Source organism: Phalacrocorax carbo, unplaced genomic scaffold (genome assembly GCF_963921805.1).
Source record: "Phalacrocorax carbo unplaced genomic scaffold, bPhaCar2.1 SCAFFOLD_36, whole genome shotgun sequence".
Lineage (NCBI taxonomy): Eukaryota > Metazoa > Chordata > Aves > Suliformes > Phalacrocoracidae > Phalacrocorax > Phalacrocorax carbo.
The window spans coordinates 2,099,603-2,125,939 of NW_026990495.1; the positions used below are offsets into that span (position 1 = coordinate 2,099,603).

The 26,337-nt window shown below is 58.0% G+C and overlaps 1 protein-coding gene across 8 annotated transcripts; it reads left to right on the forward strand.

The window, feature by feature from the left end:
* The first annotated feature begins 18,106 nt into the window (after positions 1 to 18,106).
* Positions 18,107 to 26,311, forward strand: LOC135310079 (guanylate-binding protein 1-like). 8 transcript variants are annotated; one of them, XM_064440467.1, is made up of 12 exons: positions 18,107 to 18,259; positions 20,448 to 20,582; positions 21,811 to 22,024; positions 22,116 to 22,243; positions 22,649 to 22,758; positions 23,073 to 23,275; positions 23,392 to 23,634; positions 23,868 to 24,148; positions 24,708 to 24,920; positions 25,046 to 25,148; positions 25,278 to 25,471; positions 25,622 to 26,311. In XM_064440467.1, the coding sequence occupies exons 3-12, from the start codon at positions 21,832 to 21,834 to the stop codon at positions 25,793 to 25,795; spliced, it is 1,842 nt and encodes a 613-aa protein (XP_064296537.1). In that variant the 5' UTR covers positions 18,107 to 18,259; positions 20,448 to 20,582; positions 21,811 to 21,831; the 3' UTR covers positions 25,796 to 26,311. The 8 variants fall into 8 exon arrangements, with proteins under 8 accessions (XP_064296537.1, XP_064296538.1, XP_064296541.1 ...); XM_064440468.1 differs by having other exon boundaries at positions 20,448 to 20,578; positions 21,813 to 22,024; XM_064440471.1 differs by having other exon boundaries at positions 20,448 to 20,560; positions 21,813 to 22,024.
* Positions 26,312 to 26,337: the final 26 nt, after the last annotated feature.

Consider the following 26,337-nt stretch of genomic DNA (forward strand, 5'->3'; position numbering starts at 1 on the left):
GTGGGGCACAAGTGCTCTATTTTAAGCTCTGATCATCTTCCTTTCTTTCTCCTTCCAGAAGTCGAACGGAGCCAGTGAGCGGAACACCAAAAGCAGTATGTAAAAGCACAGGGTCACACCTTTTTCTGCACACTGCACTGAATTCTGAACAACGTAGCCTTGTATGAAATTTTCCAAACAGTAGCTTCATATAATTTCTTCCAGTAAAACATAGCCTATGCTGCAAAGACAATGGATTTGATTCAGCATAGTAAGAACTGCGTAATGCCATCATTTGCACAGTTCTCATGGGACTATTGGTATTTGTGCCCAGTCACGCATTGTATTTCATCCTGAATATGCGAGGCTATTTCCTGAATGGCTTTGTGTTGTACAGATAAGGTACGATTGGTTATAGGCGATGTAGGTTCAAGGTTTGCACAACTGGACGTGGTGCCGTGCTCTCCATCTGTCTGTCTACAGCTAGTAACGTGTCTGTTGGCGTAGCTGCTTGTGCGCTTTGTGTTTCTTGCAATGAAAATGCTCCGGAGTGTATTTTTGCCATTTTCACCTTGTATCACTTAGCTTCGGTTTTTGCTTGCTTTGCCCAACAGTTTTTGAAAACGTTCATAAAAAACACTGAGAAACCATTGTTGTTAAACTTGGTACTGTTTCTGGCTTTGACGTGGGGGTTCAAACAAAAACTAAAACTGACATACGCCCTACGTTCTGAGGACAGTTCTGGGCAGCTAAACGAGTCCTTTCCGTGCCTTTGAATACCTGGGTATTTGTTCCTGGAACTGTTTAATTGCAGTGATATTGTTTGGGCTCCTCCAAGTACATGAATGTCTTTAACAGATTGCCCTGAATGTAAATATCGTTGCTACACAAAGTGGTATTCTAAAGTTCTGCATTTGCTCTTCCCGCTTTCTCTGATGCAGCAGCTTCATCTAATAGCTTGTCCGCAAATGAAAATACCTGAAACCCAGTGTACAAATTTTGGCACAAGGTTAGAGCCTGGGGCCTTTGTGGGGCATTTTTCATCAGGTTGGAAAACACTGTCCTTCTGCTGCTGAAATATAAATAAGTAACAGAAGGAAATGCTTGACTGGTAATAGCCTGGATTTTGATTTAGTCTTCTGTTCAGTTGCTTTAGTTCCCTTTAGTTTCTGATTAGTCTTCCGTTTGAAATGGCAGTTCATACATTGACTGTCGATTCTGGATTTTGGATTATTTGGGGGTTGGGGGTTGTCGAGTCGTGTCCCCGCCCCTCCCCAGTTCTTCTGCAGTATTGCCTTAGGGTGGCAAACAAGTTTCATGGAGGTGTTGGTTCTAACTGACTGGTTGGAGGGACTGGCAGGAAATACTTCAGTAGAAATATAAAGGAAACAAAAAAAGACCCAGGGCTGGAGGGCCGTGGAAGGTGGCCGTTGGGCAAACGTGCTGAACAGTACATCAGTTACCCTTCCTGACCCATTTGACAAGGTTCCCTCTCTGAGATACTCTGGAGCAACAAGCTGATCTCAAGCGGGTCTGGTTAGTCTAGTTTCTTCTCATTAACCGCACGGGCACTCTTAAGCTGGCGTAGCTTTGGACTTTGCCTTGAGCAAATGCAAATGACACGAGGTCGGAAATGCCTCTTGCAGTCACACTCGGAGCGCATCGTGCAGACTTTCAGACTACGGTAGAGGTTAACTATTGCTATGTTTGGACTGTACAACTTGAATATGTGTTTAATTTTTTGTGAACAGATGGATGACTCCTCTGCATCTGCTTCTCTGTCCCAGCTTATTCAGGTATATCTATATTCTTACCAAATACTTCAAAAAAAAAAAAAAAAAAAGTGTTTGCTTCATATTTTTAAATCTTGCACTGTGATCCAGAGCTGTATAACTGTAGTAATGCGAACAATGCTTTACTTTAATTCTTAATAATGTCAAGTATTTATGTTAACTCTAAAATGTGTGTATGCTTTGATCCTCTCCTGTAAAGAGCAGTTGCCACTTTGGGGAGATAGAAGGGGAGAACCTTACCAGCACCAACGTCACGTTGCACTAGTGCTCATCTTCAAGACACAAAGGAGAAGCACTTCAGAGGCTGTTTGCCCTTTTTCATACATTCCGTTAGTTCTGCTTTGGGGAGGAGCGCTATTTTTACAGAAGCATGTCACTGGCTGTACGGGACGGACATTCCAGGGGGTGTGGAGCAGCCAAATTAGAGGCGTGCCTGGAACACGGACAATTGCAGGGCTATTTCTGAATTTCTAGTCCTCAGAGCTGCAGATCCATTCTTTGACCGCTGCACAATTTCATCAGCTGTCGTATAGATACAGTGGGCAACACAATCTGATTTCCTTGAACGCAGACTGCGTACGCTGTGATTATGTCCCTAACCGTGTCTAGGAACACACCCACGCGTGTGTGTGGCATGCTGGCGGAGGTGACCTTCTGGAACTCCTGCCACGCCGCGTTTTGCTGTGGAGCTGCTGGCGGTTTTTGCCCGGGAATGTGTAACTTTGGCTGGGAAAGCACTAGTCATTGCGCCTTGTGAGAAGGCGTAGTGCTAGCCAATTCAGTGCCTGGGCTTTAAAGTTACAAAGCTCAGAGAAGGCAGGGCCTAAGGCAGAGGAGCTCGTTCTTTCTTCTGAAAAGAAAGGCTGGAGTTCATTCCCAAGACAGAGAAACCTCTCCCCACTAGCCACTTCTTCCCTCTCTCACCACAGACATGAAATTGTGGACACGTGGCAAAAATATTGGAAAAAATAATTCATTTGGAAGGTAGCCACCAGAAGAAACTGGTCTGCATTAGTGCTGTCCCTAAACGTGTCCTTGGTTCTGTAAACTTAGGTGAAGTTTTACTCTAAAATGTGAGAAGCCGTCCATTTAAGCTTTTGAGAACATTGAAGTATTTCAGAACAATACAGGAACAACACCTCAGAGCAGCTCAAAACTGTGACTTACTCTACCCTCTGTAGCGCAGACTGGCTCAGCAGGGAGTCAATGTGTTGTAAAAAGTCCTCTGGTTTATTACTGCTATGTATGAAATGCCATATTTGAACTTTCGCCTATCCCTAGAAATGTTTTGTGGGTTTTGGATGTGTCTTGTACATCTCTTGGGTTCAAGCAAATCAGTCAAGTGTCTGTGAAGTTTCCTGTCACGGTTAATGGAAATGATTTCATAGGTGTCGATCTGCATTATGTTACAGTTGAGGAAAAACTGTGTATAGGAAACAACCATTTAATAAAATGCTGAAAGTAGTTGGTTGCTCTTGCGAAGGAATGCATCTAAAAGCAAAGACAGGAGTGGCTGATCTGAAGGCTTGGTGCTGGACGGTCCAAAGAATGTACAGTCCCTCCCTTAGACCCTGCTGGTATCTGCACTAGTGTGTAATTAAAACGTTTGAACAAATAGTACTTCAAAAACCAAGAAATCAGCTGGTTTCCTTCATATGAAGATCTAGTTCTGCGTAAGGCTTGTATTACAATTTGCATGGTAAAAGGACACGGCCAGCTGGAGAAACCTGCAGGTTTTGCTTACCGTAGTTAGCTCACTTAACACGAAGAAGTTAGCAGGGGCTCTAAAGTGTTTCTAACGTGTGTGTCGACTAACGGCCTGTTACACAGACTGCCAGTCTGGCTGAAGCCAGCGCTTCCGAAGAAGACAAAATAAAAGCGATGATGATACAGTCTTGCCGTGCATATGATCCAATCAAGTAAGTGTTGATAACGCCAGATCTGTTCCCCAACGATTACGGAGGAATGCTAGAGATGGTTGTTTTAACAAGAGAGATACATGCACCCCTTTTTCTTTTTCTCCCAAAAACCTTCTAGTTACATGAAGAACAGCCTGGGTCTACCTCCGCCATCATATACTTGCTTTCGTTGTGGAAAACCTGGCCACTATATAAAGAACTGCCCAACAAACGGGGTAAGGTTGGGGGGGGACTTCTGGTGTTACTTTGGTTTTGTTTTTGACCTTGGCAGTGAGGTAACAGACACATGAACACGCATATTAAGACGTGTTTCTCTTGGGGTGAAATAGAGAGGTTACATGGCAAAGTTGCAAAGCCCTTCAAAATTCAAGGGACACCTGCAATTACCAAGGCAAAATTTTCTTTTTTCCAGGCCACCACAACAAACATAGCCAGAGATCTTTCTGTGTCAACTTTCATGCATATTTTTCTGTATTTCAATATGACTGGAAATTTATTTTGGGTTTGAACCCTTTCTAAAGACACTTCACAGTTTTTAGTATTTTGTACAAAACCAGGATGTTTCTGCTGGCCCCATCTATTGGATATCTGCCTGGTGTAATGACACAAGCCTCTGGCTGAGCGTCCCTGCCATTTAACAACAATCACGGAGATGTCGTTTTAAGTGTGGGTCTTGAGATACGCCTGCATTTCTTTTCCTGCCAGGACAAGACTTTTGAGCCTGTTCCCAGAATTAGGAGGAGCACGGGCATTCCAAGGAGTTTCATGGTGGAGGTGAAAGATCCCAACACAAAGGGTGCTATGCTGACCAGCACGGGAAAATATGCCATACCAATTATTAATGCGTAAGTATGGGACTAACGGGACTGACCCAGGAGCGAAGGAGAGGAACCGTGCGTCGATGCCTGGGCGGCAATGCAGCCGAGTGGGCCAGCACCTCTAGTTACGGGGGAGGAAGCACTGGCATTGCATCTTAACCTTAACACCCGTGATACTTTCTAATCCCAAGGCCCTAAAATAGGACGCTCCTCCTGTTCATGCCCCTGGAAGCTGCTTAAACTTGTGGCGTGCTAAGAATCAGTATTTCTGCAAAAGGTTTCCGAGGTGTTTGCAGTGGAGTCGTTCTCTTTGAAAGCGCGTTTTGCTTCTCTCTGATGCTGCAAAGGCTCCTTGCAAAAGTTAACAAGTTGCTGTGGGAGTGAGGTTTCCTCCCCCTCTGACTTTTATCACCTCCCCTGTGTGAAAGAGGCTGCAGTTTTCCTGTTGCTATAAACTAAGAAAATACTACTGTGTGCTGACAAGAGCGGCTGCTCTAAAATGCACTCGGTGGCACTTCTGGTGTTCTGCCATGGACCTCCTTTTGTAGAAGCTCTAACATAGACTTCTTCCATTTCCAAAACTTAATTACTCGGAGACTGACTTGATCCTCAGCCTGCCATTTACTTTTACCCTCTGGCAACAGAGGAGAGGTGGGATTCATTTCACATGATTTCTAGCTGTCAAAAAATTATTTGCCTAGTCTGAGCTGATTTCTCCATTGACCCAATGAATGGGAGAGGTCTGCAGCAGGAAAATTGTTCCCCCTCCCTCTTCTCATCCTGTGGCTGTAGAAAAGGACTTTCAACTAGCGGCCTACGTTTTAGAAGGCTAATGTGGAGTGAGAAGAATTCCACCTGTTCTCTTCCCCTGAGAAAAGCCAAAGCTTGGAAAAGTTCTCCTTGACCCACCTTTAACTTTTTGCTCTCTCCTTCCCCACCCCCCTCCAGGGAAGCTTATGCCAGAGGAAAGAAGGAAAAGCCTCCCTTTCTACCGGAAGAGCCGGCCTCCTCCTCCCCCTCCGATGAGCCTATTCCAGATGAGCTCCTGTGTCCCCTTTGTAAAGATATAATGACCGACGCAGCTGTTATTCCCTGCTGTGGAAACAGTTATTGTGACGAATGTAAGTGTGACCCCATGGCTGTTAATTCAAAACATCACCTCTGATCCTCTGAAAGCAGAAACAGGAGATCAGGAAATTACTGTCTCACCGGTTCTATGTAGTACTTAAGCCCAGCCTGAATAGGAAAGGACTCTTCTCCTATAAAGGGCAAAAGAAAGGCCGAAAGCTTTTTCCTCCTTTTTATGTATCTCGTTAAATCCCCTTCGCACGTGGAAGGACGAGTATGAGAAGAGGGCGTAACTGCGCAGGCGATGACACTATTAGATAGCGAATGCATTTCGTTTGTCCACAGCCCTTTCCCTCCTACAAAATTACAGAGCCAACGCTGGTGACTTCCTGTGGTCTGCAGCAATCGGGTACCTGGGCATTTAATGCACATTCTCCTCCACGGGACAGTTGGCTGAAACCTTCAGAACTCACACCTGCTAACGGGTTTTTGAGGTCTCTTTTATTCACTAGCCCTGAGGTTGGTGACTTCTCACTGTACTAGAGAGTGGAAAAAAGGTGAGCCAAGACATCAAGACACCGCCTACTCCACACCTCCAGATGTTACAGGAGTGAAACATCAGGGCTGTACCGTTATTGGCTGCATACTAGAAAATTATTAGGCTACTGAACTTGAGCTTCATGTTCCCAATTCAAGATCATCTTCACCCATTAATCATATACATGGTTTTCTAACTGATGAGAACCCCAAAAACGTCCTTAGTTTGGCTAAAATCTATTTTGATGCCTCTAATTGCACACAGGTATTAGAACAGCGTTACTGGATTCTGAGGATCATACCTGCCCAACGTGTCATCAGAGCGATGTTTCTCCTGATGCTTTAGCTGCCAACAAGATCCTACGCCAGGTAACGTGATGGCTTTTCCGTGAACTGCTTGTAAGAGAAGTCTATTCCTGAAAAGCTGAAAGGGAAGAAAACATGAATCGGCAGCTCCTGAAGCAGGGCTAAATTGGACAAGGCTACATTTATTTACTCCTCCAGTGCATGATCCCTTGTTACAGAAGCTTACAACTCCTTAGAGACAGTCTGGCAAATTCAGGTCACAGTTTTAACGTGATTGCCTCCCTTTCAAATTCGGTGTTGACACTGAAGTGCTTTAAATACAGACACCCTGAGTTACCAGTCATTAATGCCGGCGCTTAATGCGATGTGTTCCTACCCCTGCCTGCTGATTTATTTTAGGATTGATAGCATTTACAGGAATAGGCGAGTGATGTTCCTCTGTGGAGCCTTTTGTTTGTGTGCCTCCTGAAGTTTCCTATCCCCTTTTTGTCCGTGTTTTTCTGCCTCTAGGCTGTGAACAACTTCCAAAATGGAACTGGCTACCCTCGGCAGCAGCAGCCGCAGCAGCCGCCACCGCCACCACCTCCACCACCACTCCTGACTGTCGGGCCTCCCGCCGCGCTGGTGACGGCCGCTAACCTTTCTAAACCTTCCTCTCAGCCAATCGGCGGGTTGTTGGAGGAGAAGGTTAGTTTGATTTCAGCATAGGCACTGATCCTTGTCTTTTAGCAGAGCTTCGTTTCCAACTCTTTCCAACCGTTTTTTGCCAAGGGCCGTCAGGTTCCGCTACTAAGACAAGCAGCACTGCCGAGTCGTCTGGGCCCCCAAGGACAATCAATACCCACAACGGGTAAGTAACGCTAACTTTAGAATTCCTTTAAAAGTCTTATCTTCAGATAAACTGAATGGGATTTTTTTCTTTTTCCCTCCCCACTGCAACAGGTCATCCAGTGAGAGCCACTACAATTCGCTCAGCAGGTGGCGGATCAGGCTGCGAACTGTAAGTGTCCCACAGAAATTCAATGCATTACTACCGGTAACTGTACTACTACTCCTGGTTAAAGGAGGCCGTAACACGTAACTCCTGCAACAGCTGATTTGCAATGAATAAGTACGCACAGGTAGTTGTGGGGAACACAAGCGGTAATTAATTTTGAAATGGCTTACTTTGAATTGCCTTTAACAAAGGGATCTGTGCTTGCACTAAGATTATTTAAAATAAAACATCAGCACAGGACTGACAAGGGGACTGCCAAAAACCAACACTTTCTGGGGAAACCGTAATCACATACGAAAATTAAATATAATTATAGGATCAAGTGGAAAGCCAGGCTAGAAACTTGGAAGCAGAAACTTTACATGCTAACAAGTTCTTCAATTTGCAGTAGCATCATTACATAAACACATGGAGAGAGGATAAAAAAAAACCAAACCAAACCAAACAAAGCAAACCAAATTTGAGAGGAAAAAAGTTGGGGAGTGTGACCCTTTTTTCTTTCTTTTTCTGTGTGGTTTTTTTTCAGGTCCAAGTCTCCCTGCAGTGCTTCATCTTACTGTAGAAGTTCGTATACCTACACCAAGTCAAGATCCAGTTCTTCCCCCACTCACTCCTACTCTCGATCATTCAGTCGTTCCCAGTCTCGTTCCTCCCCGCGATCGCCGCCGTATCCAAGAAGAGGCAAAGGGAAGAGTCGTAACTATCGCTCCAGGTCAAGGTCACGCGGCTCTCACCATTCAAGGCTAAGGTCACCCCCGCACAGAAGATACCATTCACGGTCAAGGTCTCCGGTGTTTAGGGGCCAGTCTCCAACTAAACGGACTCTACCTCAAGGGGAAGGAGAAAGGGAGTGTTTTAACAGGTCCAGAGAGGTTCCACCATATGATAGGAAAGCTTACGAGGGCAGATCCCGTGACTGGAGGGATCCATTTGAAAAGGAAAGATACAGAGAACGGCGAGGGAACTCTAGGCACCGGAGTGAGAAGTTTTACAAGGGCTATGCTGTTGGCTGTCAACCTCCACCTCCACAAAACAGAGAGGACTTTTCTCCAGGTACGTTTGGTCCACCTGGCACCACACAAGAGAATTTGCCATGTGCTCAGGGACGTAGGCAGGATTATCCTGCTGGGCAGAGGCACAGAAACCATCATACAGCTGGAAATTGCCCTGAAAAACCATGTGGAAGAGAGAGCCGTGGCATCAAAGATCCTGAAACATCAGAAAAGAAAGAGGTGGAAAAACCACTGGGAGACAAGAAAGGCAATAAAGATAAAAAGCACCGGAATGAAGGATTTCCAAATGCTGAGTTGTTGGAAGGTGCGAGAAAACCAAGAGAGGCAGCTGCAGCAGAAGGTGTTACAGCGGAGTCTGTCTTCAGGCTCCCAAGCAGAGACGATGCCACCCCTGTGAGAAATGAGCCTATGGAAACAGAGTCTAGTGCTTTCAGACTGGGGTCTGAAAAGGAGGAAGAAGAGAAGGATAAGCCAAAAGCAAAGACTGACAAGGCCAAGCGGAAAGTAGAAGTGGCTCTTCCTCCTAAGACGGACAATACAGTAAAACCAGCTGAAGGTTCCAACGAGAAGGTGGACACGGGTCGTGACAAATGTCCTCGACTGGAACCTCCTGCGAAAAAGGCAAAGGAGGACTAGCCAAAGTCAGGCAGTGTTAAAACACCTTCCTCTTGAAAGGATGAGGGTGTTTTGATGCTGTCCTGCAGCGAGTAGTTGCTAGTTGGGAGGATAGAAGGGGAGTGCCTTATCAGCCAAGTTAGAGCCATTTCTGGAATACGGGCAATTGCATGGCTATTGTTCTCTTTGTTTACTCGCACCTGTATAAACACAAATCGCATGTTCATCAATAAAGTTAACACTCTTTTAGCCTCGTGTGTTCCCTGGCATGTCTGTGTTACATTTCTAACTAGCGTCTCACCATGAGCTAACAGAGATGTCTCAAAAATAAGTAGGAAATAAGAAAAATAATACTCCTGGAGTAGGAGGGGAGACTCAGTGTTAGTTAGAACTAATTAAAGTCAATGAAAGACAAAGCACAGCCATTCCCTTCTTGTTTGCTCTGACTGTACCTGCTTTGGGTTGTGGGTAGGCATAGGCAGGGTGGAAGCCTTGCATCTCTCTTGACGAGTCCTCTCTCTCTCCTTCTCCCCGTGAAAGCAGAACGCACATTAACTATGCACACTAACAGGCGTATAAAGAAAAGCTAGGGCCCTGGGGCCATTGCCACTGCCTAATTCTCTTACTATCCCGTTATTTACCGATTTATGTTCTGGAATTACTAAATTTGGTACTAGAGCAAACCTTACACAACTCATACTCTTTGGGGGGGAAAAGATACACTCACCTTCCCGTTGTGACACTAATGGGTATAGCTTTCCCTCTGCCAGCTGGAAGCGTGCTGACTTCCCACAGTGCTTTACTGGCTCAGGACTCGACAGCTGCAAAGTATTAGATGAGACCTAGTTTTACATGAACAGAGGAGAAAACAGTTCAGTGGCACACAGGAAAGACAGAAAGGAAGGGAGAAAAAGAAGGGAAAAACGGAGGAGTTAGTTAAATCCGTTACCTTTAGATCTCTCTGGCAGAAGGCCCTACTCCAGAGAGGCAATCCCATCCAAGAAACACTTTGCAGGCATTTAGAAGTCAGCAGGATACAAGCAAATACAGAATTTCTTTCTCAGATTAGGCTCATGGGTTCTCTTCTATGTTTGCACTGTGCACAGCTGACGTTCTGTCGCGCCGCGTGTTTTATGTGTGCTTGGTGTGACTAAGAGAACAAGACACAGCTGTTGCTCACAGACAGGAACTGTGGCGGTCAAGGTTAAACAAAATTCTCCCAGAGAGCCAGGGCAATATTGCCCATTTGGTTAGAGATGGAAGAGGGCCATTCGTCCTCACAGGCGCTGCTTGTTTCACTTGCTTGAGGGAGAAAAATGAAGTAAGACCTTACGTCTGGAGATCAAATCTCACCTTCTAAATAGATGTTGGTGTGCCAGCACCAGCACTGAGTGAGGAACTACCACCACACTTTAGGGAATTGCTTTTGCAGCCAGACTTTTCTGAGCTGCTTCCAAGTGCAGCCTTCAGAGTTCACCAATGCAAGAATTAATCGTTATTTCTCACAGCTGATATTTTTTGCTATGGCATGACATGGTAGTATTTGACACCGAAGCCTTGAAAAGCCCTAAGATTAGGTACAAGACCACCAGTGTTTCCGTGGCATCTGCCTCATCACAAAAGTCATTCTCATGACCATGACCTTTCAGAGGCAAAAATTACCAGCCTTTCTCCTTCTACTTAATCGCTTTCTTTTCAACTAGGTCACCTGAACAGCTTACTTTTCAATTGTCAAGAAGATTCATTACAAAAAATCCCCAAATCCAGAACATCCATTTTACTGCAAGCTACTTAAAACATGGTGAGTGATACTTGAATATAGAATCACGGAACTGTTAAGGTTGGAAAAAACCTCTAGGATCATCAAGTCCAACCATCAACCCAACACTACCAAGTCTCCTAAACCATGCCCTGAAGTGCCACGCCTACACGTCTTTTAAATACCTCCAGGGATGGTGACTCCCCCACCTCTCTGGGCAGCCTGTGCCAATGCCTGAGCACTCTTGCAGTAAAGACATTTTCCCTCATATACAATCTAAACCTCCCCTGATGCAGCTTGAAGCCATTTCCTCTCATCCCATCGCTTCTTCCCTGGGAGCAGAGACCAACCCCCCCCTCACTCCACCCCCTCTCAGGGGGCTGCAGAGAGTGAGAAGGGCTCCCCTCAGCCCCCTCTTCCCCAGGCTAAACCCACCAGCTCCCTCAGACATTCCCCAGCACACTTGTGCTCCAGACCCTGCCCCAGCTCCGTGGCCCTTCTCTGGACACGCTCCAGCACCTCAGGGTCCTTCTTGTCCCAAGGGGCCCAAAACTGAACATAACATTCAGTGCCCCACCAGTGCCAAGCACAGGGGCCCCATCCCTGCCCGGCCCCTGCTGGCCACCCCAGTGCTGACACAAGCCCGGGGGCTGGTGGCCTCCTTGGCCACCCGGGCACTGCTGGCTCATGCCCAGCCGGCTGTCAGCCAGCACCCCCAGGGCCTTCTCCGCCGGGCACTTCCCAGCCCCTCTGCCCCAGGCCTGGGGCGCTGCCTGGGGTTGGGGTGACCCAAGGGCAGGACCCGGCACTTGGCCTTGTTAAACCTCACACACTTGGCCTCAGCCCATCGATCCAGCCTGCCCAGGTCCCTCTGCAGAGCCTTCCTGCCCTTGAGCAGACCTACACCCCCACCCAACTTGCTGTCGCCTGCAAACTTACTGAGGGTGCACTCGAGCCCCTCAGCCGCATCACCGACAAAGCCAACAAACAGGAGGGGCCCCAAAACTGAGCCCTGGCAACCCTCATCGCGACCGGCCGCCAACTGGGTTTAGCTCCGGTCACCACCACTCTCTGGGCTCGGCCGACAGCCACTTTTTTACCCAGGAAAACGTTGCTCCCTTCCAAGCACAGCCACGGTGATTACGCTGTGAGCCCGCACGTGCGCACCCAGAGCTCGCCCAACTCCACTTCTGCGCCCAAGATGCGGCTAGAAACGACCCCCCTCCCTTCTCCCACCCGCACCCGCAGCCGCCCCGTTTCTGATGCAGCCCACGACGCGCCCCACGCACGGGCGGAGGCGTCTCTCCTTCCCCGCCGCAGGCACGGGCGGAATCCCGGCTGCTGCATGCGCTGCCCCGGCTGGGAGAGGGCTCCCGGGGGACAGCGACCGCCTCGGGAGCGGCTCTTCCCCGCTGCCGAGGGCAGGGTCACCCGCGGCGCGGTGCCGCGTTCCCAGCCCCGCTCCGCAGGCGGCTCCGGCGGTCTCCGCCCGCCCCGCTGCCGCTCTCCGAGAGGGGGGGGCTCGCGGCCCTGAGCCCTCACCCCATCCCCCGCCGCCGCCGCCCCCCGTCCCGCCGCCCCAGCGCGGAGCACGTGTGCGCGGCCGCGCAGCCCTACCTGCCGGCTGCCCGCCGCTCCTCTCCGCCGCCGCCCCGCCGCCCCCCGCCGCCAGCCCCGGGCCCCAGGCGGAGCCCCAGGCCGCCCGCACGCCTCCGGCACGGCACGAGCGGCAGCGGCAGCGGGAGCCGCCGCCGCGGAGCTCAATACTGAGCTGGAGCAAAGCGATGAAGCAGGAAAAGCTTCAGTGGGAGTTTTCATACTCGGGGCAAGTTTGATGAGAGGCATGAAATTTTGCATTCCTGTAAGTCCCCTTGTAAGGGCTCACGGCCCCCCCGCGGCTGCCGTTCCCTTTCCCCGGGTACCCAAAGGTGGGTGCGGGCGAAGGGGCCTCTCTCTGCCACACCCGTTACTCCTACCGTATTTTGACGGTTTGCTGCCGAACTCCGAAGCCTGTGGCTTATTTAAACCACTGATCTGGGCCCCTGTGTCAGCTCCCGATTCCACACTTATTCTCCGGACCCACAGGAATGTGTGAGTGAGGTTCCTCACCAGTGGGTGACCTGGGGGGGCTCAGGCTCCCGGGGCAGGGAGGGGCCATCGCGGGGGAGGCTTGTGACAGGCCCGAGGGACCCTCCCGTTCCCACCGGACCCTCTGGTTCCCACCGGACCCTCCCATTCCCGCTGGGCCCTCCCATTCCCGCTGGACCCTCCTGTTCCCACCACACCCTCCCACTCATATTTAAGTGGAATTTCTTGAGTTCCAGCTTGTGCCCGTGGCCCCTTGGCCTGGCGTTGGGCACCGCTGGAAAGAGCCCGGCCCCATCCCCCTGACACCCGCCCTTCAGATATTTATAGGCACTGACAAGACCCCCCTCAGCCTTCTCTTCTCCGGGCTGAACAAGCCCAGGTCTCTCAGCCTTTCCTCCCACGGGAGATGCTCCAGCCCCTGACCATCTCCGTAGCTCTCCGCTGGCCTCTCCCCAGCAGCTCCCTCTCCTCCTTAACCTGGGGGGCCCAGAGCTGCGCGCAGCCCCCCAGATGTGGCCTCAGCAGGGCAGAGCAGAGGGGGAGGAGAACCTCCCTCGCCCTGCCGCCCACGCTCCTTTCCGTGCCCCCCAGGTACCGCTGGCCTCCTCGGCCCCACGGGCCCAGTGCTGGCTCGGGGTCACCTCGCTGCCCCCCAGCACCCCCAGCCCTTCCCAGCAGAGCCTCTCTCCAGCAGGTCCCCCCAGCCTGTGCCGGTGCGGGGGGTCGCCCCTCCCCAGGGCAGGACCCCACGCTTGCTCTCGCTGCGGTCCCTGAGGCTCCCCCGGGCCCAGCTCTCCAGCCTGTCCCGCTCTCGCTGGGGGCCGGCACAGCCCCCCGCCGCATCAGCCGCCCCTCCCGGCTTGGGACCGCCAGCGAGGATGATGAGGGGACGCTCCGCCCCTTCGTCCAGGGCACCGATGGATGCGTTGACCAGGGCTGGAGCCAGCGCAGACCCCTGGGGGGCACCGCTAGTGAGGGGCCTCCAGCCAGACCCTGCCCCGTCGCTCACGACCCTCGGAGCTCGGCGGTTCAGCCAGGCCTGAACCCCCCTCGCTGCCCTCCCACCCAGCCGCCGCTTCCTTGGCCGCGAGGGTGCCCCGGGAGACGGTGCCGAGCGCCCCGCCGAAGCGGTTCCTTATCTCTCAGCTCCCCCCGCCGGCCGCCAGGTCCTCTTTGGCAACGCCCGCGGGGTTCCGTGCTGTCACTTAGCGGGAAACGCCGTATTTTCTGCAGGGTAGCATTTCTCTCCCCTCCTTTGAGACTATGAGCCCGTTCCCATGAGGCTCATAAGGCTCACGCCTTTCCATCAGCGGTCTGTAATTCCCCGTAACCGCGTTACTACCGCGCTGTTAATCCACCCAGCCAACGCGGAAGCAAAGCCCTAATTACGGCTTTGTACCAAGCTGGGCGGCCACCCCGCCGGGCAGAATCCAAGCGTGTGCAGGATTTTCTTTAACCGCCCCACCTCCGTTAAAGCCCTCGGGTCCTGCCTTGACCTTGCCCCTTGTTTTATTTTGCCGAATTGGTCGCCTGGAGTTTCAGTCGTGGCTGCGGTGTGAACACAAGGATCCCGATCGCCTGCGTTTATACGCCCGCAAGCCCCACGACCGCGCAAGGACGTCCGAAGGCGATCGCTTTCCCTCCTGCTACTGGAGACGGGGCGTTGCGGAACGATGAGCTGTTGAGTTTTGAAAGGTTCGATTTACGCTGGAGCTAAGGTCCCCCGGTGTGGGGGGGTTGCGGCGCACTTTGGGAGCGGCAGACATGCGGGCGTGCGGTCGGACTGCTGCTGCTGTGGGTCCTGCCGAGGGACTGGCTCAGCCGTGAGATTAAGTGTCCTTTACGGGCAAGAAACACCGAATGGACGACTATAATATTTCCAGTTTTCACCTTGGCACAGTTAGATGAACAACGCTTTCCGCGGGGGCTCTGTAACTGTCCCCGTGGGGAAAACAGGCGTTTAAGCTCGAACTAGGCAAGGCCTGTGTCCTAAGCACGGTTCGCCGAGGGTCTTCCTGGAGAAGTTTCTTCCTTAGCAGCTGGGTCCCGGTTTTGGTTCGATCTTTATCAGAGCCACGTCCTTGGCTCGTCCCGGCGTTCCCGACGACCGCACCGTGGGTATTACCGCACCTAATCCTTCCTCCGGAATAGTTCCTTCTCCTGCAGGATCCTTCTCGGCTGGCAGGCATGTCTGGGCTCTCCGTGCGTTCTCGGGGGGGATATGTAATGGGACAGGACCTTCAGGGGAGGTTAACGGCGCGTTTGATGTACAGGGTAAATCCCGTCCAAGCCATGGTAAAGGCCACTCTGGCATATGCAGGACTTTGCGTGTAATTTCGTATCCCCAGTGGTGAGCTCCATAGGCTGTAGAAAGAGCCCAAAAGGCCTCTTCCCGGTAGCCCCACCGACGCCTATAACCAGTTATAACCCCCTCTGGCTCTGACGGCGGGGCACTGCCTTGTCCAAGCTCGCTCCATTTCTCTCTGCGGCTGCAGTCACGGGCTGTAGCGAGGCCGGCGCTCCCCGCGACAGCCGCACGTCGATACCTCTCGTTCCTGCTGCCCTGGGCGGGCTGAATCCCGCCACCCCCGCCTCGGCCGTCGCTGTCAGCAGGGTGTTCCCAGGCGCAGCAGGGGCCGGGGAGGAGCGGTACGGCAGGGCAGCAGAGCAGCCGCCGACAGCCCTCATTTGCAGAGGGGCAAGCGAGCCCCACGGCAGGCGCAGGAGCCTTCGGGAGCCGAACAGCAACGGCAGCCGTAAACTCGATCCAGCACATTCCGATCCAGCCGGTCGTTACCGCAAAGCCTTTGTGCCCCACATCGGACCCCAGAAAGGGCTGTCACGGTTTAACCCCAGCCGCCGACGCAGCCCCGCACGGCCGCTCCCTCCCTCCCTCCCTCCCTCCCTCCCTCCGGAGGGACGGGGGAGAGAACGGGAAGGGGAAAAGTGAGAAAGCTCGAGGGTTGAGATAAAGGCAGCGTAACAGGGAAAGCAAAAGCCGCGCACACAAGCAGAGCACAGCAGGGAATCCCTCCCCTCCTCCCCACGGGCAGGGGGTGCTCAGCCCTCCCCAGGACAGCAGGGCTCCGTCGCGCCTAACGGCGACCTGGGGAGGCCGACGCCGTCACCCCCAGCGCCCCCCCTCCTCCTGCCCCCACTCCCTGTGCTGAGCGTGACGTCCCGTGGCGTGGGAGCTGCGGTGCTGGAAAGGGGCTGATGACACGCGAACGTTGCGGCGGCGGCTGACCGGTGCCCGCCCAACACGGAGGCCGCCTGTGCCACTCTGCGCCGCGGCGCGCGGGATGCGGGTGGGCAGGGGCCTGGGAGGGGGCACGGCCAGGACCTCCAAAGACCATCTAGTCCCGCGCCCCGTCGTGAGCAGGGACGTCTGGCACTACGTCGGGTTGCTCAAAGCCCCATCAACGCGACGCTGAGCGCTCCCAGGGATGGGCCCCACAGCCACTCTGGGGCACCCACAGCCCCTCTGGGGCCCCCACAGCTCCTCTGGGCCCCCACAGCCCCTCCTGGGCACCCACATCACCTATGGGGCCCCCACAGTCCCTCAGGGGCACCCACAGCTCCACTGGGGCCCCCACAGCCCCTGTAGGGCCGCCACAGCTACTCCTGGGCCCCCACAGCTCCTCCTGGGCACCCAAATCACCTATGGGGCACCCACAGTCCCTCTGGGGCACCCACAGCCCCTCTGGGCCCCCCAGTCCCTCTGGGGCACCCACAGTCCCTCTGGGCACCCACAGTTCCTCTGGGCCCCCACAGCCCCTCTGGGCACCCACAGCTCCTCCTGGGCCACCACAGCTCCTCTGGGCCCCCACAACCCCTCTGGGGCCCCCACAGCTCCTCTGGGCACCCACAGCCACTCTGGGCCCCCACAGCTCCTCCGGGGCCACCACAGCTCCTCTGGGCCCCCACAACCCCTCTGGGGCACCCACAGCTCCTCTGGGCCCCCACAGCTCCTCTGGGGCACCCACAGCCCCTATGGGCCCCCACAGCCCCTCTGGGGCCTCCACAGCCCCTCTGGGGCCACCAGAGCTCCTCTGGAGCCCCCAGAGCTCCTCTGGGCCCCCACAGCCCCTCTGGGCCCCCACAGCCCCTGTAGGGCCCCCACAGCTCCTCTGGGGCACCCAGAGCCCCTCTGGGCCCCCACAGCCCCTCTGGGGCCCACACAGCCCCTCTGGGGCCACCACAGCCCCTATGGGGCACCCACAGCTCCTCTGGGGCCCCCACAGCCCCTCTGGGGCCACCACAGCCCCTATGGGGCACCCACAGCTCCTCCTGAGCCCCAACAGCTCCACAGGGCCCCCACAGCTCCTCCTGGGACCCCACAGCCACTCTGGGCCCCCACAGCTCCTCCTGGGCACCCACAGCCCCTCTGGGGTACCCACAGCCCCTCTGGGCCACCACAGCCCCTATGGGGCTCCCACAGCCCCATCTGGGGCACCCACAGCCCCTCTGGGCACCCACAGCTCCTCTGGGGTACCCACAGCTCCTCCTGGGCCCCCACAGTCCCTCTGGGGCACCCACAGCCCCTCTGGGCACCCACAGCTCCTCTGGGGCACCCACAGCTCCTCCTGGGCCCCCACAGCTCCCCTGGGGCCCCCACAGTTCCTCTTGGCCCCCCACAAACCCTCTGGGGCCCCCACAGCTCCTCTGGGCCCCCACAGCCCCTGTAGGGCCCCCACAGCTCCTCTGGGGCCCCACAGCTCCTCCTGGGCCCCCACAGCCCCTCTGGGCACCCACAGCTCCTCCTGGGCACCCACATCCCCTATGGGGCCCCCACAGTCCTTCTGGGGCACCCACAGCCCCTCTGGGGCCCCACAGTCCCTCTGGGGCACCCACAGCCCCTCCTGGGCCCCCACAGCTCCTCTGGGCCCCCACAGCCCCTATGGGGCACCCACAGCCCCTCTGGGCCCCCACAGCCCCTCTGGGCAGCTCGTTCCAGGGCCTCACCACCCTCCCCCCAGATAACGTCCCGCTCAGCCACCAAAAGCGGGGTCAAAGCAGACGGGGTGCGGGGCTGTTTCCCGAGGTAACTCTGAGGCTGCCTGGGCAGCTGGCAAGTGGGGAGCGTCTGCTTTGCCGCCGCTGGGCGCCTCTGCCCCTTCTGTCGCTTATTGCACCCCTTTTCTCTCCCGGTCTGGCGCTCAGCTGCTGCCGGGGACAGACCGCGGTCACGGGTGGGGTTTCCTTCCTCCTCCCTGTGTCTGACTTTCACTTTCAGTCTCTGACTCGCCCTGGTTTCCCAGCAGAGGAGGAGAGGGAGCCGGCCGAGGGCACAGGGCAAGAGGCAGCGCAGGAGCCAGACTGCAGCAGAGCTGTTGCAGCCCAGGCCGGGTGAGGACGACGGCGAAGGTGAAGGGGAGCCCCCTCCCCCGATGCCCCCTCCCCACCCCGTGCAAGCAGCCCTGGACCCCGGGGCTGCAGAAGGACTCCTTCCGAGCCCAGCAGGCAACAGGGAGCCCAGCAAGGGCCAGGGACCCCCCCCGGGTGGGGGGAGGGAGGGCTCCGAAGGTCTCCGCGGGCTCTGGGGTGGAGCAAGGGGAGCGGGTGGCTGGGAGCCTGTGTCCGACCCCCCCCCCGCCACGGCTTGGGGCGCGAGTTAGGCCTCGCCTAAGCTCGGGGCGCGTGCCCTAACCTTTCCTCTGGCCCTGCCTGGGCTGGGAGCGCCCGTAGCGGAGGGGCAGCCTCTTGTCCCACAGCAGCAACCCCCGCGGCGCTCCCGGAGGAGGGAAGGGCTTGTGAGCCCCCCGAGGGGGCTCGAAGCCCAGAGGTGGGCATTGTCGTTGGAGCTCACCACCGCTGGAGCAAGTCCCAGGCTGCCCGGGGGGCTGCAGTGGGGCAGCTCCCGGGCCCGGGCACGGGAGGAGCCGCCAGACGGGCTTCGGCGGACCCTGGCAGGGGACGGGTGATGGCGGGGGCTTGCTGTGCTTTAAGCGCAGCCCGAAGGCCCACCCGGCCGCTCGCTCGCCCCCCGAGTCGCTGTCAGGCAGCCCGGGCTTGCAGCGGAGCAAGCTCGCTCCGTCCCAGCCGCGGGCGCCGAGCTGCCGCCCCCCGCCCCCTCGTCCCCACCGCGTAGGGCCCTCGGCTCCCCCTCCTCCCGCCCCGCCATCGCCCCGTCCCCGCTCGCAGCACCCACCCGCGCGCTTCCCCTGCTCCCCCGCTCACGGCCGTGTCCCCTCTCTCTCACCCCCCGGGGGTCCTGCTGCTCGCCCACGCGGGCATCCCCCCCATCGCCCCCCGCGGACACGCCGGCGCCCCCGAGAGCCCTCCCCGCGAGGGGCTGCCCAGCGCTACCCTGCTCCGCCCCGAACCCCCTGCGCCCCAACACGCCCCCGCCTCCCCCCGCCCCCCTCGGGCAGAGGCGCCCCCGGTCCCCTCGCGCGCCCGGCCCTCGTGCCGCCCCCTCGCGAGGACAGACGGTGCCGACAGACAGACAGACACGTCCTCCAGCCGAAAGGGATCCCCATTCGCCCCAGTGGCGGGCACTGGGATCCCCATTCGCCCCAGTGGCGGGCACTGGGATCCCCATTCGCCCCAGTGGCAGGCACTGGGATCCCCATTCACCCCAGTGGCGGGCACTGGGATCCCCATTCTCCTCTGGGCACCCACATCCCCTCTGGGCACCCACAGCCCCTATGGGGACCCCACAGCTCCTCTGGGCCCCCACAGCTCCTCTGGGGCCCCCACAGCTCCTCTGGGCCCCCACAACCCCTCTGGGGCCCCCACAGCTCCTCTGGGCCCCCACAGCCCCTATGGGTCCCCACAGCTCCTCTGGGGCACCCACTGCCCCTCTGGGCACCCACAGCCCCTATGCAGCACCCACAGCCCCTGTAGGGCCACCACAGCCCCTCTGGGGCCCCCACAGCTCCTCTGGGTCCCCACAACCCCTCTGGGGCCCCCACAGCTCCTCCTGCGCCCCCACAGCCCCTATGGGACACCCACTGCCCCTCTGGGCACCCACAGCCCCTATGCAGCACCCACAGCCCCTGTAGGGCCACCACAGCCCCTATGGGGCCCCCACAGCTCCTCTGGGTCCCCACAACCCCTCTGGGGCCCCCACAGCTCCTCTGGGCCCCCACAGCTCCTCCTGCGCCCCCACAGCCCCTATGGGGCCCCCACAGCCCCTCTGGGCACCCACAGCCCCTCTGGGCCCCCACAGCTCCTCCTGGGCACCCACAGCCCCTATGGGGCCCCCACAGCCCCTATGGGGCACCCACAGCCCCTCTGGGCCCCCACAGCCCCTCTGGGCAGCTCGTTCCAGGGCCTCACCACCCTCCCCCCAGATAACGTCCCGCTCAGCCACCAAAAGCGGGGTCAAAGCAGACGGGGTGCGGGGCTGTTTCCCGAGGTAACTCTGAGGCTGCCTGGGCAGCTGGCAAGTGGGGAGCGTCTGCTTTGCCGCCGCTGGGCGCCTCTGCCCCTTCTGTCGCTTATTGCACCCCTTTTCTCTCCCGGTCTGGCGCTCAGCTGCTGCCGGGGACAGACCGCGGTCACGGGTGGGGTTTCCTTCCTCCTCCCTGTGTCTGACTTTCACTTTCAGTCTCTGACTCGCCCTGGTTTCCCAGCAGAGGAGGAGAGGGAGCCGGCCGAGGGCACAGGGCAAGAGGCAGCGCAGGAGCCAGACTGCAGCAGAGCTGTTGCAGCCCAGGCCGGGTGAGGACGACGGCGAAGGTGAAGGGGAGCCCCCTCCCCCGATGCCCCCTCCCCACCCCGTGCAAGCAGCCCTGGACCCCGGGGCTGCAGAAGGACTCCTTCCGAGCCCAGCAGGCAACAGGGAGCCCAGCAAGGGCCAGGGACCCCCCCCGGGTGGTGTCACCCCAGTAGGAGGCACTGGGATCCCCATTCACCCCAGTAGTGGGCACTGGGATCCCCATTCACCCCATTACTGGGCACTGGGATCCCCATTCACCCCAGTAGGGGGCACTGGGATCCCCATTCACCCCAGTAGGAGGCACTGGGATCCCCATTCACCCCATTACTGGGCACTGGGATCCCCATTCGCCCCAGTACTGGGCACTGGGATCCCCATTCGCCCCAGTAGCTGACACCCTCTCCAGTACAGTGGTCAGGGTCTCCCTCCTGACTTGCAGTCCCAGCAGTCACCAAGTCCCTGCCTGTCCTCCTGCCAGCGGCCCCTGCAGCCGCTCGATGGCGCGTCGGTTCCCGGGACTGGTGAGGGCTGGCTCGTGTGCTCCCCTTCCTCTCTTTCCTTCTCATCCCCGTGTGTGCGCGGCCCTCGGCCCGGGAACTCCAGGAACAGCCATCCTGCACCTGCCCTTGCCGGCCTCGATGCCTCCTTGCCCTGAGCAGCAGGGTCTCCCGGGCCCCTGGGCGCTGGGCTGGGCTGGGCGGTGGCTGAGGCTTGGGTCCCGGCTGTCAGGAGAGCGCCCGGCCTGGAGAAGGCCGTGGGCGTGCAGGGCTGACGGCGGCGGGGCTGCGAGACAGGGCCGGTGCCCCTGCGGGCGGTGGGCTGCCGCGCTGGCCGTGCCGGGGGCAGCGCCCGTGCTCTGGGCAGCAGCCGCCGCGGGGCAGGTTCGGCTCTGTGCGGACGGCGGCGCCCGTGGCCCGGGGGCGTTCCGGGGCTGAGGCGCGTGGAGGGCAGGGGGGTGACGCGAGGCAGCCGGCACGGCTTCGCCGGGGGCAAGTCCTGCCCGACCAACGCGGTGCCCTTCTCTGGTGGAGCGAGGGCATCGGTGGGCGCGGGAGGAGCGGCGGGTGTCATCTGCGCGGGCTTCTGTGGGGCCTTGGGCACATCCCCCACAGCGCCCTTCCCTCTGAACGGGGGAGACACGGGTTTGCTGGGGGGACGGTCCGGTGGGCGAGGCACCGGCTGGGTGGTGGCACCCAGAGGGGCGTGGGGTGTCCCCACCTCGCTGACCGGCCCCTCTCGCCCGCTCCTTTGCAGGCCGCCCTTGCTGCCCACGATGGCGTCCGAAAGGCACATGCCGGTGCCCGTCTGCCTCGTTGAGAACAGGCCGGCGGAGGGGCTGGTGGTCCGGCAGGAGGCCCTGCGGGTGCTGTCGGAGGTCACGCAGCCGGTGGTGGTGGCGGGCATCGCCGGGCTGTACCGCACCGGCAAGTCCTACCTCATGAACAGGCTGGCCGGTCAGAGGCGAGGTGAGGGCGGCGCCAGCCCCGCGTGGCCAAGGCACCTGGGCTCTCCTAGTGCGTGCGGAGCGCCGGTGAGAGCCTTGCGTCCTCCCCGCAGGTTTCTCCCTGGGCGCCAGCGTGCAGTCGCACACCAAAGGCATCTGGCTGTGGTGCGTGCCTCACCCCCGCCGGCCCGGACACACGCTGGTGCTGCTGGACACCGAAGGGCTGGGCGACGTGCAGAAGGTGCGGAAGAAGCACAAGCTCCCTTCGTGCCTTCCCAGCACTTTGTGGAAGGTGTTGAGGGCCCAGCCGGGGGGCCCAGCGCGCGGGTGTTCCCACGCCCCGTGGCAGCCTTCAGCCCGTGTGCCGGGAGAGCCGGAGGCCGTGGGGAGGGAGGCTGGGGGAGGCGCGTTGCCCCATTCCCCTGCTCTTCTGGAAGGGAGCAGCCGAACGGGGAGGAGGAGCTCCGGGAGCACTTTGGGGGAGCCTGAGAACCGAGGATAAGCCCGGCTACGGACAGGCGTGGGGGTGGGCCTCTCCAAAAGCTGCTCTTGCCGTGGCCTGTTGGTGTGGGGCGTTCAGGGCCTGGGGACTTGGGGCTTTGCTCATACTTGGGGGGTCTTGCTGATCCGAGGGTGGTTGTTCCAGGGCGACAGCAGGAACGACACGTGGATCTTTGTGCTGACCGTGCTGCTCTCCAGCACCCTGATCTACAACAGCAAAGGCATCATTGACCAGCACACCATGGAGCAGCTGCAGTATCCTTGCTGGGGCAGCAGCACCGGGGATGCCCTCCTCTCCCTGTGGGGTGGGCTGGGCGTTGACACGTCGCAGTTCCCCAGAGAGATGCAGAACCTTCTGGCAGCGCCCGGTGACGTGCCCCGAGCCCTTGGGAGTCCCCCGTGGTGGCGCTCGGGGCCGAGGGCTTTCCTCCCTCCTCCTCTGGTGGTCCCAGGCTGTTCGCTGTCCCCGCAGAGTCTCCCCTCTTCCCCGTGAAGTGCTGAGTGGCTGCAGGGTGGCAATGCCCCCGCATTCAGAGCCGAGGGCCCCGTTTCCTTAGCCCGCTCCCTAGCTATGTGGTGACGCTGAGTGAGAAGATCAAGTTGAAAGCAGCACCCAAGAAGAGCGCAGATGAGCTGGACGACTCAGAAAAATTTGCCCTCTTCTTCCCAAACTTTGTCTGGGCCGTCCGGGATTTCACACTGGATCTGGAGGTGAACGGGGAGGAAATCTCCGAGGACGAATACTTGGAGAACGCGCTGAAGTTAAAGGCTGGTAAGGGAACGGAGCCCTGCTGCTGGAGACCTCCACCCCGGCCACAGCAGCGGTCCGGTGTAATTCAGCAACAGCCCAAGCCCGGTGACCTTGCTGCGTGTCCTCTTACCCCACAGGCAGCGGCCCCGAGACCCAACACCACAACGAGCTCCGGGAATGCCTCCGCCAGTTCTTCCCGTGTCGCAAGTGCTTTGTTTTTGACCAACCGGCCACCAGGAGGCAGCTGGCCCACTTGGAGGAGCTCCAGGATGAGGAGCTCAGTCCTGAATTCCTGCAGCAGGTGGAGAAATTCTGCAGCCACATCTGGGAAAATTCTCCACCTAAGACCACCCTTGATGGGCACATCGTGACAGGGACCTGTGAGTACCGGCGCCCGGAGGGCTGCATGGCCAGCAGCTCTTGGGACTGTGTTTGCGGAAGGATGAGGTGCGGAGTCAGAGGATGCGGTGGGGGAGGGAGAGCTTTTCCGCTGGCTGCTGACCCTGCCTGTGGATTTAGAGCTCCCAGAAGTTACAGGTGGGGTGGGGGAGGCTTAGGTGGGAGAGCCTGCGCTCTGTTCAGGCTACGGCTCATCCCTGGTCCTCCTTGGCAGCGCTGGGGAAACTGGCGGAAATCTACGTCGAGGCCATCCGGAGCGGGGCTGTGCCGTGCGTGGAGAGCGTGATGCTCGCCCTGGCAGAGATTGAGAACAGGGCCGCGGTGAAGGAGGCGGTGACGTTGTACCAGGGTCTGATGAAGGAGCAGGCAAAGCTGCCAACGGAGACTATGCAGGAGCTACTGGAGCTGCACACCCGGTGCGAGCAGAAGGCGCTAGACCAGTTCATGGAGCGGGCGTTCAAGGACGGCATCTGGTCTTTCCAGGCGGAGCTCATAGTAGGTGGTCCCCAGCCCGGCCAGGATTTCCCCAGGGCCACCGTCATCCCCTCCGCTCTGGGGAGGTGGCGTGGGTCTAGGGGGCAGGGGTCTCCTCGCCCCCTGCCAGAGGACGCTGCCGTGCCCTCTCCAGAGCAGCCTCGGTGCCAGCACCGGCTCCCGCACCCTGCAAACCGGCCGCTGTCCCTGCTGCAGCGCCTCTTCTCCCTCGGGCCGAAAGCTGTGCTGCGACGGGGACAGAGCTGGGGCCTGGCCCCCCTCTCGCTGCAGCCCGGAGGGGTCTCTGCCCTGGCTGGCAGCCTCCGGCCTTCCGTGCTTCCCCTGCCCTGCTGACTAATTCCCCTCCCTGCGTTCCGGGGCGCCCGTGGTCCCCGTCGCGCTCCCTGCTCCTGCGCACCTTGGTCCGGAGACGTCCGCGGGTGCGGGATGCCCCCCACGCCCGTCGCCTCCCGGCTGACCCCGGTTGCCCTGCCGGCCCGGCCCGCCCTGTGCCCAGCGTGAGCGCGGCGGCTGCGGCTCAGCCTGGGCTGACGCCTTCCCTCCGCCTCTCTCCGCGCAGTGGCAGGTCGAGGCAGTCAAGGTGAGGTTCTGCCAGGACAACGAGCAGGCGTCCCGCGCCAAGTGCGAGGCTGCCCTCAGGGACCTCTCCCAAGCCGTGGAGAGGCGGGTCAGCGCCGGTGCCTACAGCGTGTCCGGGGGTTACGAGCTGTTCAGAAGAGACCAGCAGGCACTGGTGGAGAAATACCAGGAACTGCCTGGCAAGGGGGTGATGGTAGGAGCAAGAGCCGCTCCTCTTCAAGGGGGGAGGCTGCGTGTCCCGTCCCCTTCCCCCCACGATACCGTTTCCCCCCCGCTGCTCTTTCTCCTCTTGCCTCCTCCTCTGCCTTGGTTCTACAGGCTGGGGCTGTGCTCCAGGAGTTCCTCCAAAGCAGGAAGACTCTGGCCAAAGCCATCCTCGACACAGACTGCGCCCTGACAGCGAAGGACAGGGAGCTGAGATGTAAGCTCTGGGCGGAGGGACGCCACTGCCTGCAGAGGGCCAAGCGTGACGGCGGGGGGCACCGGCCCTCCCTGGGGGGCTGTGCGCTCAGCTCCCGCCCTTGCAACAGCCCTGTTTCTCTGTCACCAGTTGAGCAAGACCAATGTGAGCGAGCTGAGTGGGAGAGGGAGGTCCAGAGGATGAAGGAGGCCGAAGACAAGCAGAAGAAGCAGAGCCAGTTGCACAGCCGCGGAGAGCACACCCTTCGGCTGAGGAAGAAGCTGGAGGATTGCTCTGAGAGGCAGCTGGAGGTGTACCGGAGGATCATCGGTTATAGATCAGAGGTACCGAGTGGGCGCGCGCAGGTGCCACGGGGTGGCTAGCGGGCGGGAATGCAAAGGGGTCCCGGCCGGGTCCCCCCCCTCGCCGCTTGGCGCCGTGCCCCTCTCGCTGCACGCACGGTGCCCCTGCTGGCAACCTGGCTCTCTTCGCAGGAGGAGAGCATGTTGCTCCAAGACGGCTTCCATGAAAGAGCCATCCGCCAGCGCACGGTGATCCACACCCTGCAGGAGGAATGCCACAGCACAACCAGCAGGATTTTGCACTGGGTGCAAGTACTGGTACCGGTGGTGTTAGGCTTGGCATTTGTCGTGCTTCGCCTTTTATAGGCCGTGAAGATTTTCTTTACAACCCCTGTAGTGACGAAGCAAGAGAGGTGTGTCGTGTCCCCGCTGGCAACTCTGCTAAACTGCGCGCGTCCCCGCTGCAAGAAGCTTCCAACAGCGCGTGGAAGTGACCGCTACCTTCCCTCGAACCACGCAATCGAGTGCTTTCCTGCTAGACCCAGTCCTAAAGCCGAAGGGCCCGAACATTTGGGGCGCCAGGCAGTTGGAGAGGAAAGCAGCCTTCTGGGCTGGCCAATTTTAGGCAAATTAGGAGGGCCTGGTTGTTGTGATGGTCTTGCTCAGGAAATTGTGCTCTTGAGCCCTTGCTTTAAAAGTGCCTTCCGTGTCGACAGGGGTTTGGAAAATGCTGATGATTGCGCATGTTTCATAATTGTTGTGTAGTGCTCCTCAGAATATTAACCAAACAAACCTCCTGGGGATTTGGGGTGGGTGGAATGATCACGCAGGGCAAAAGCTTTAATCTTGATGGTTCTTCAATAAACCTCGGGCCTAAATGAACGGATTTCCCCCTGTTACGTTTGAGA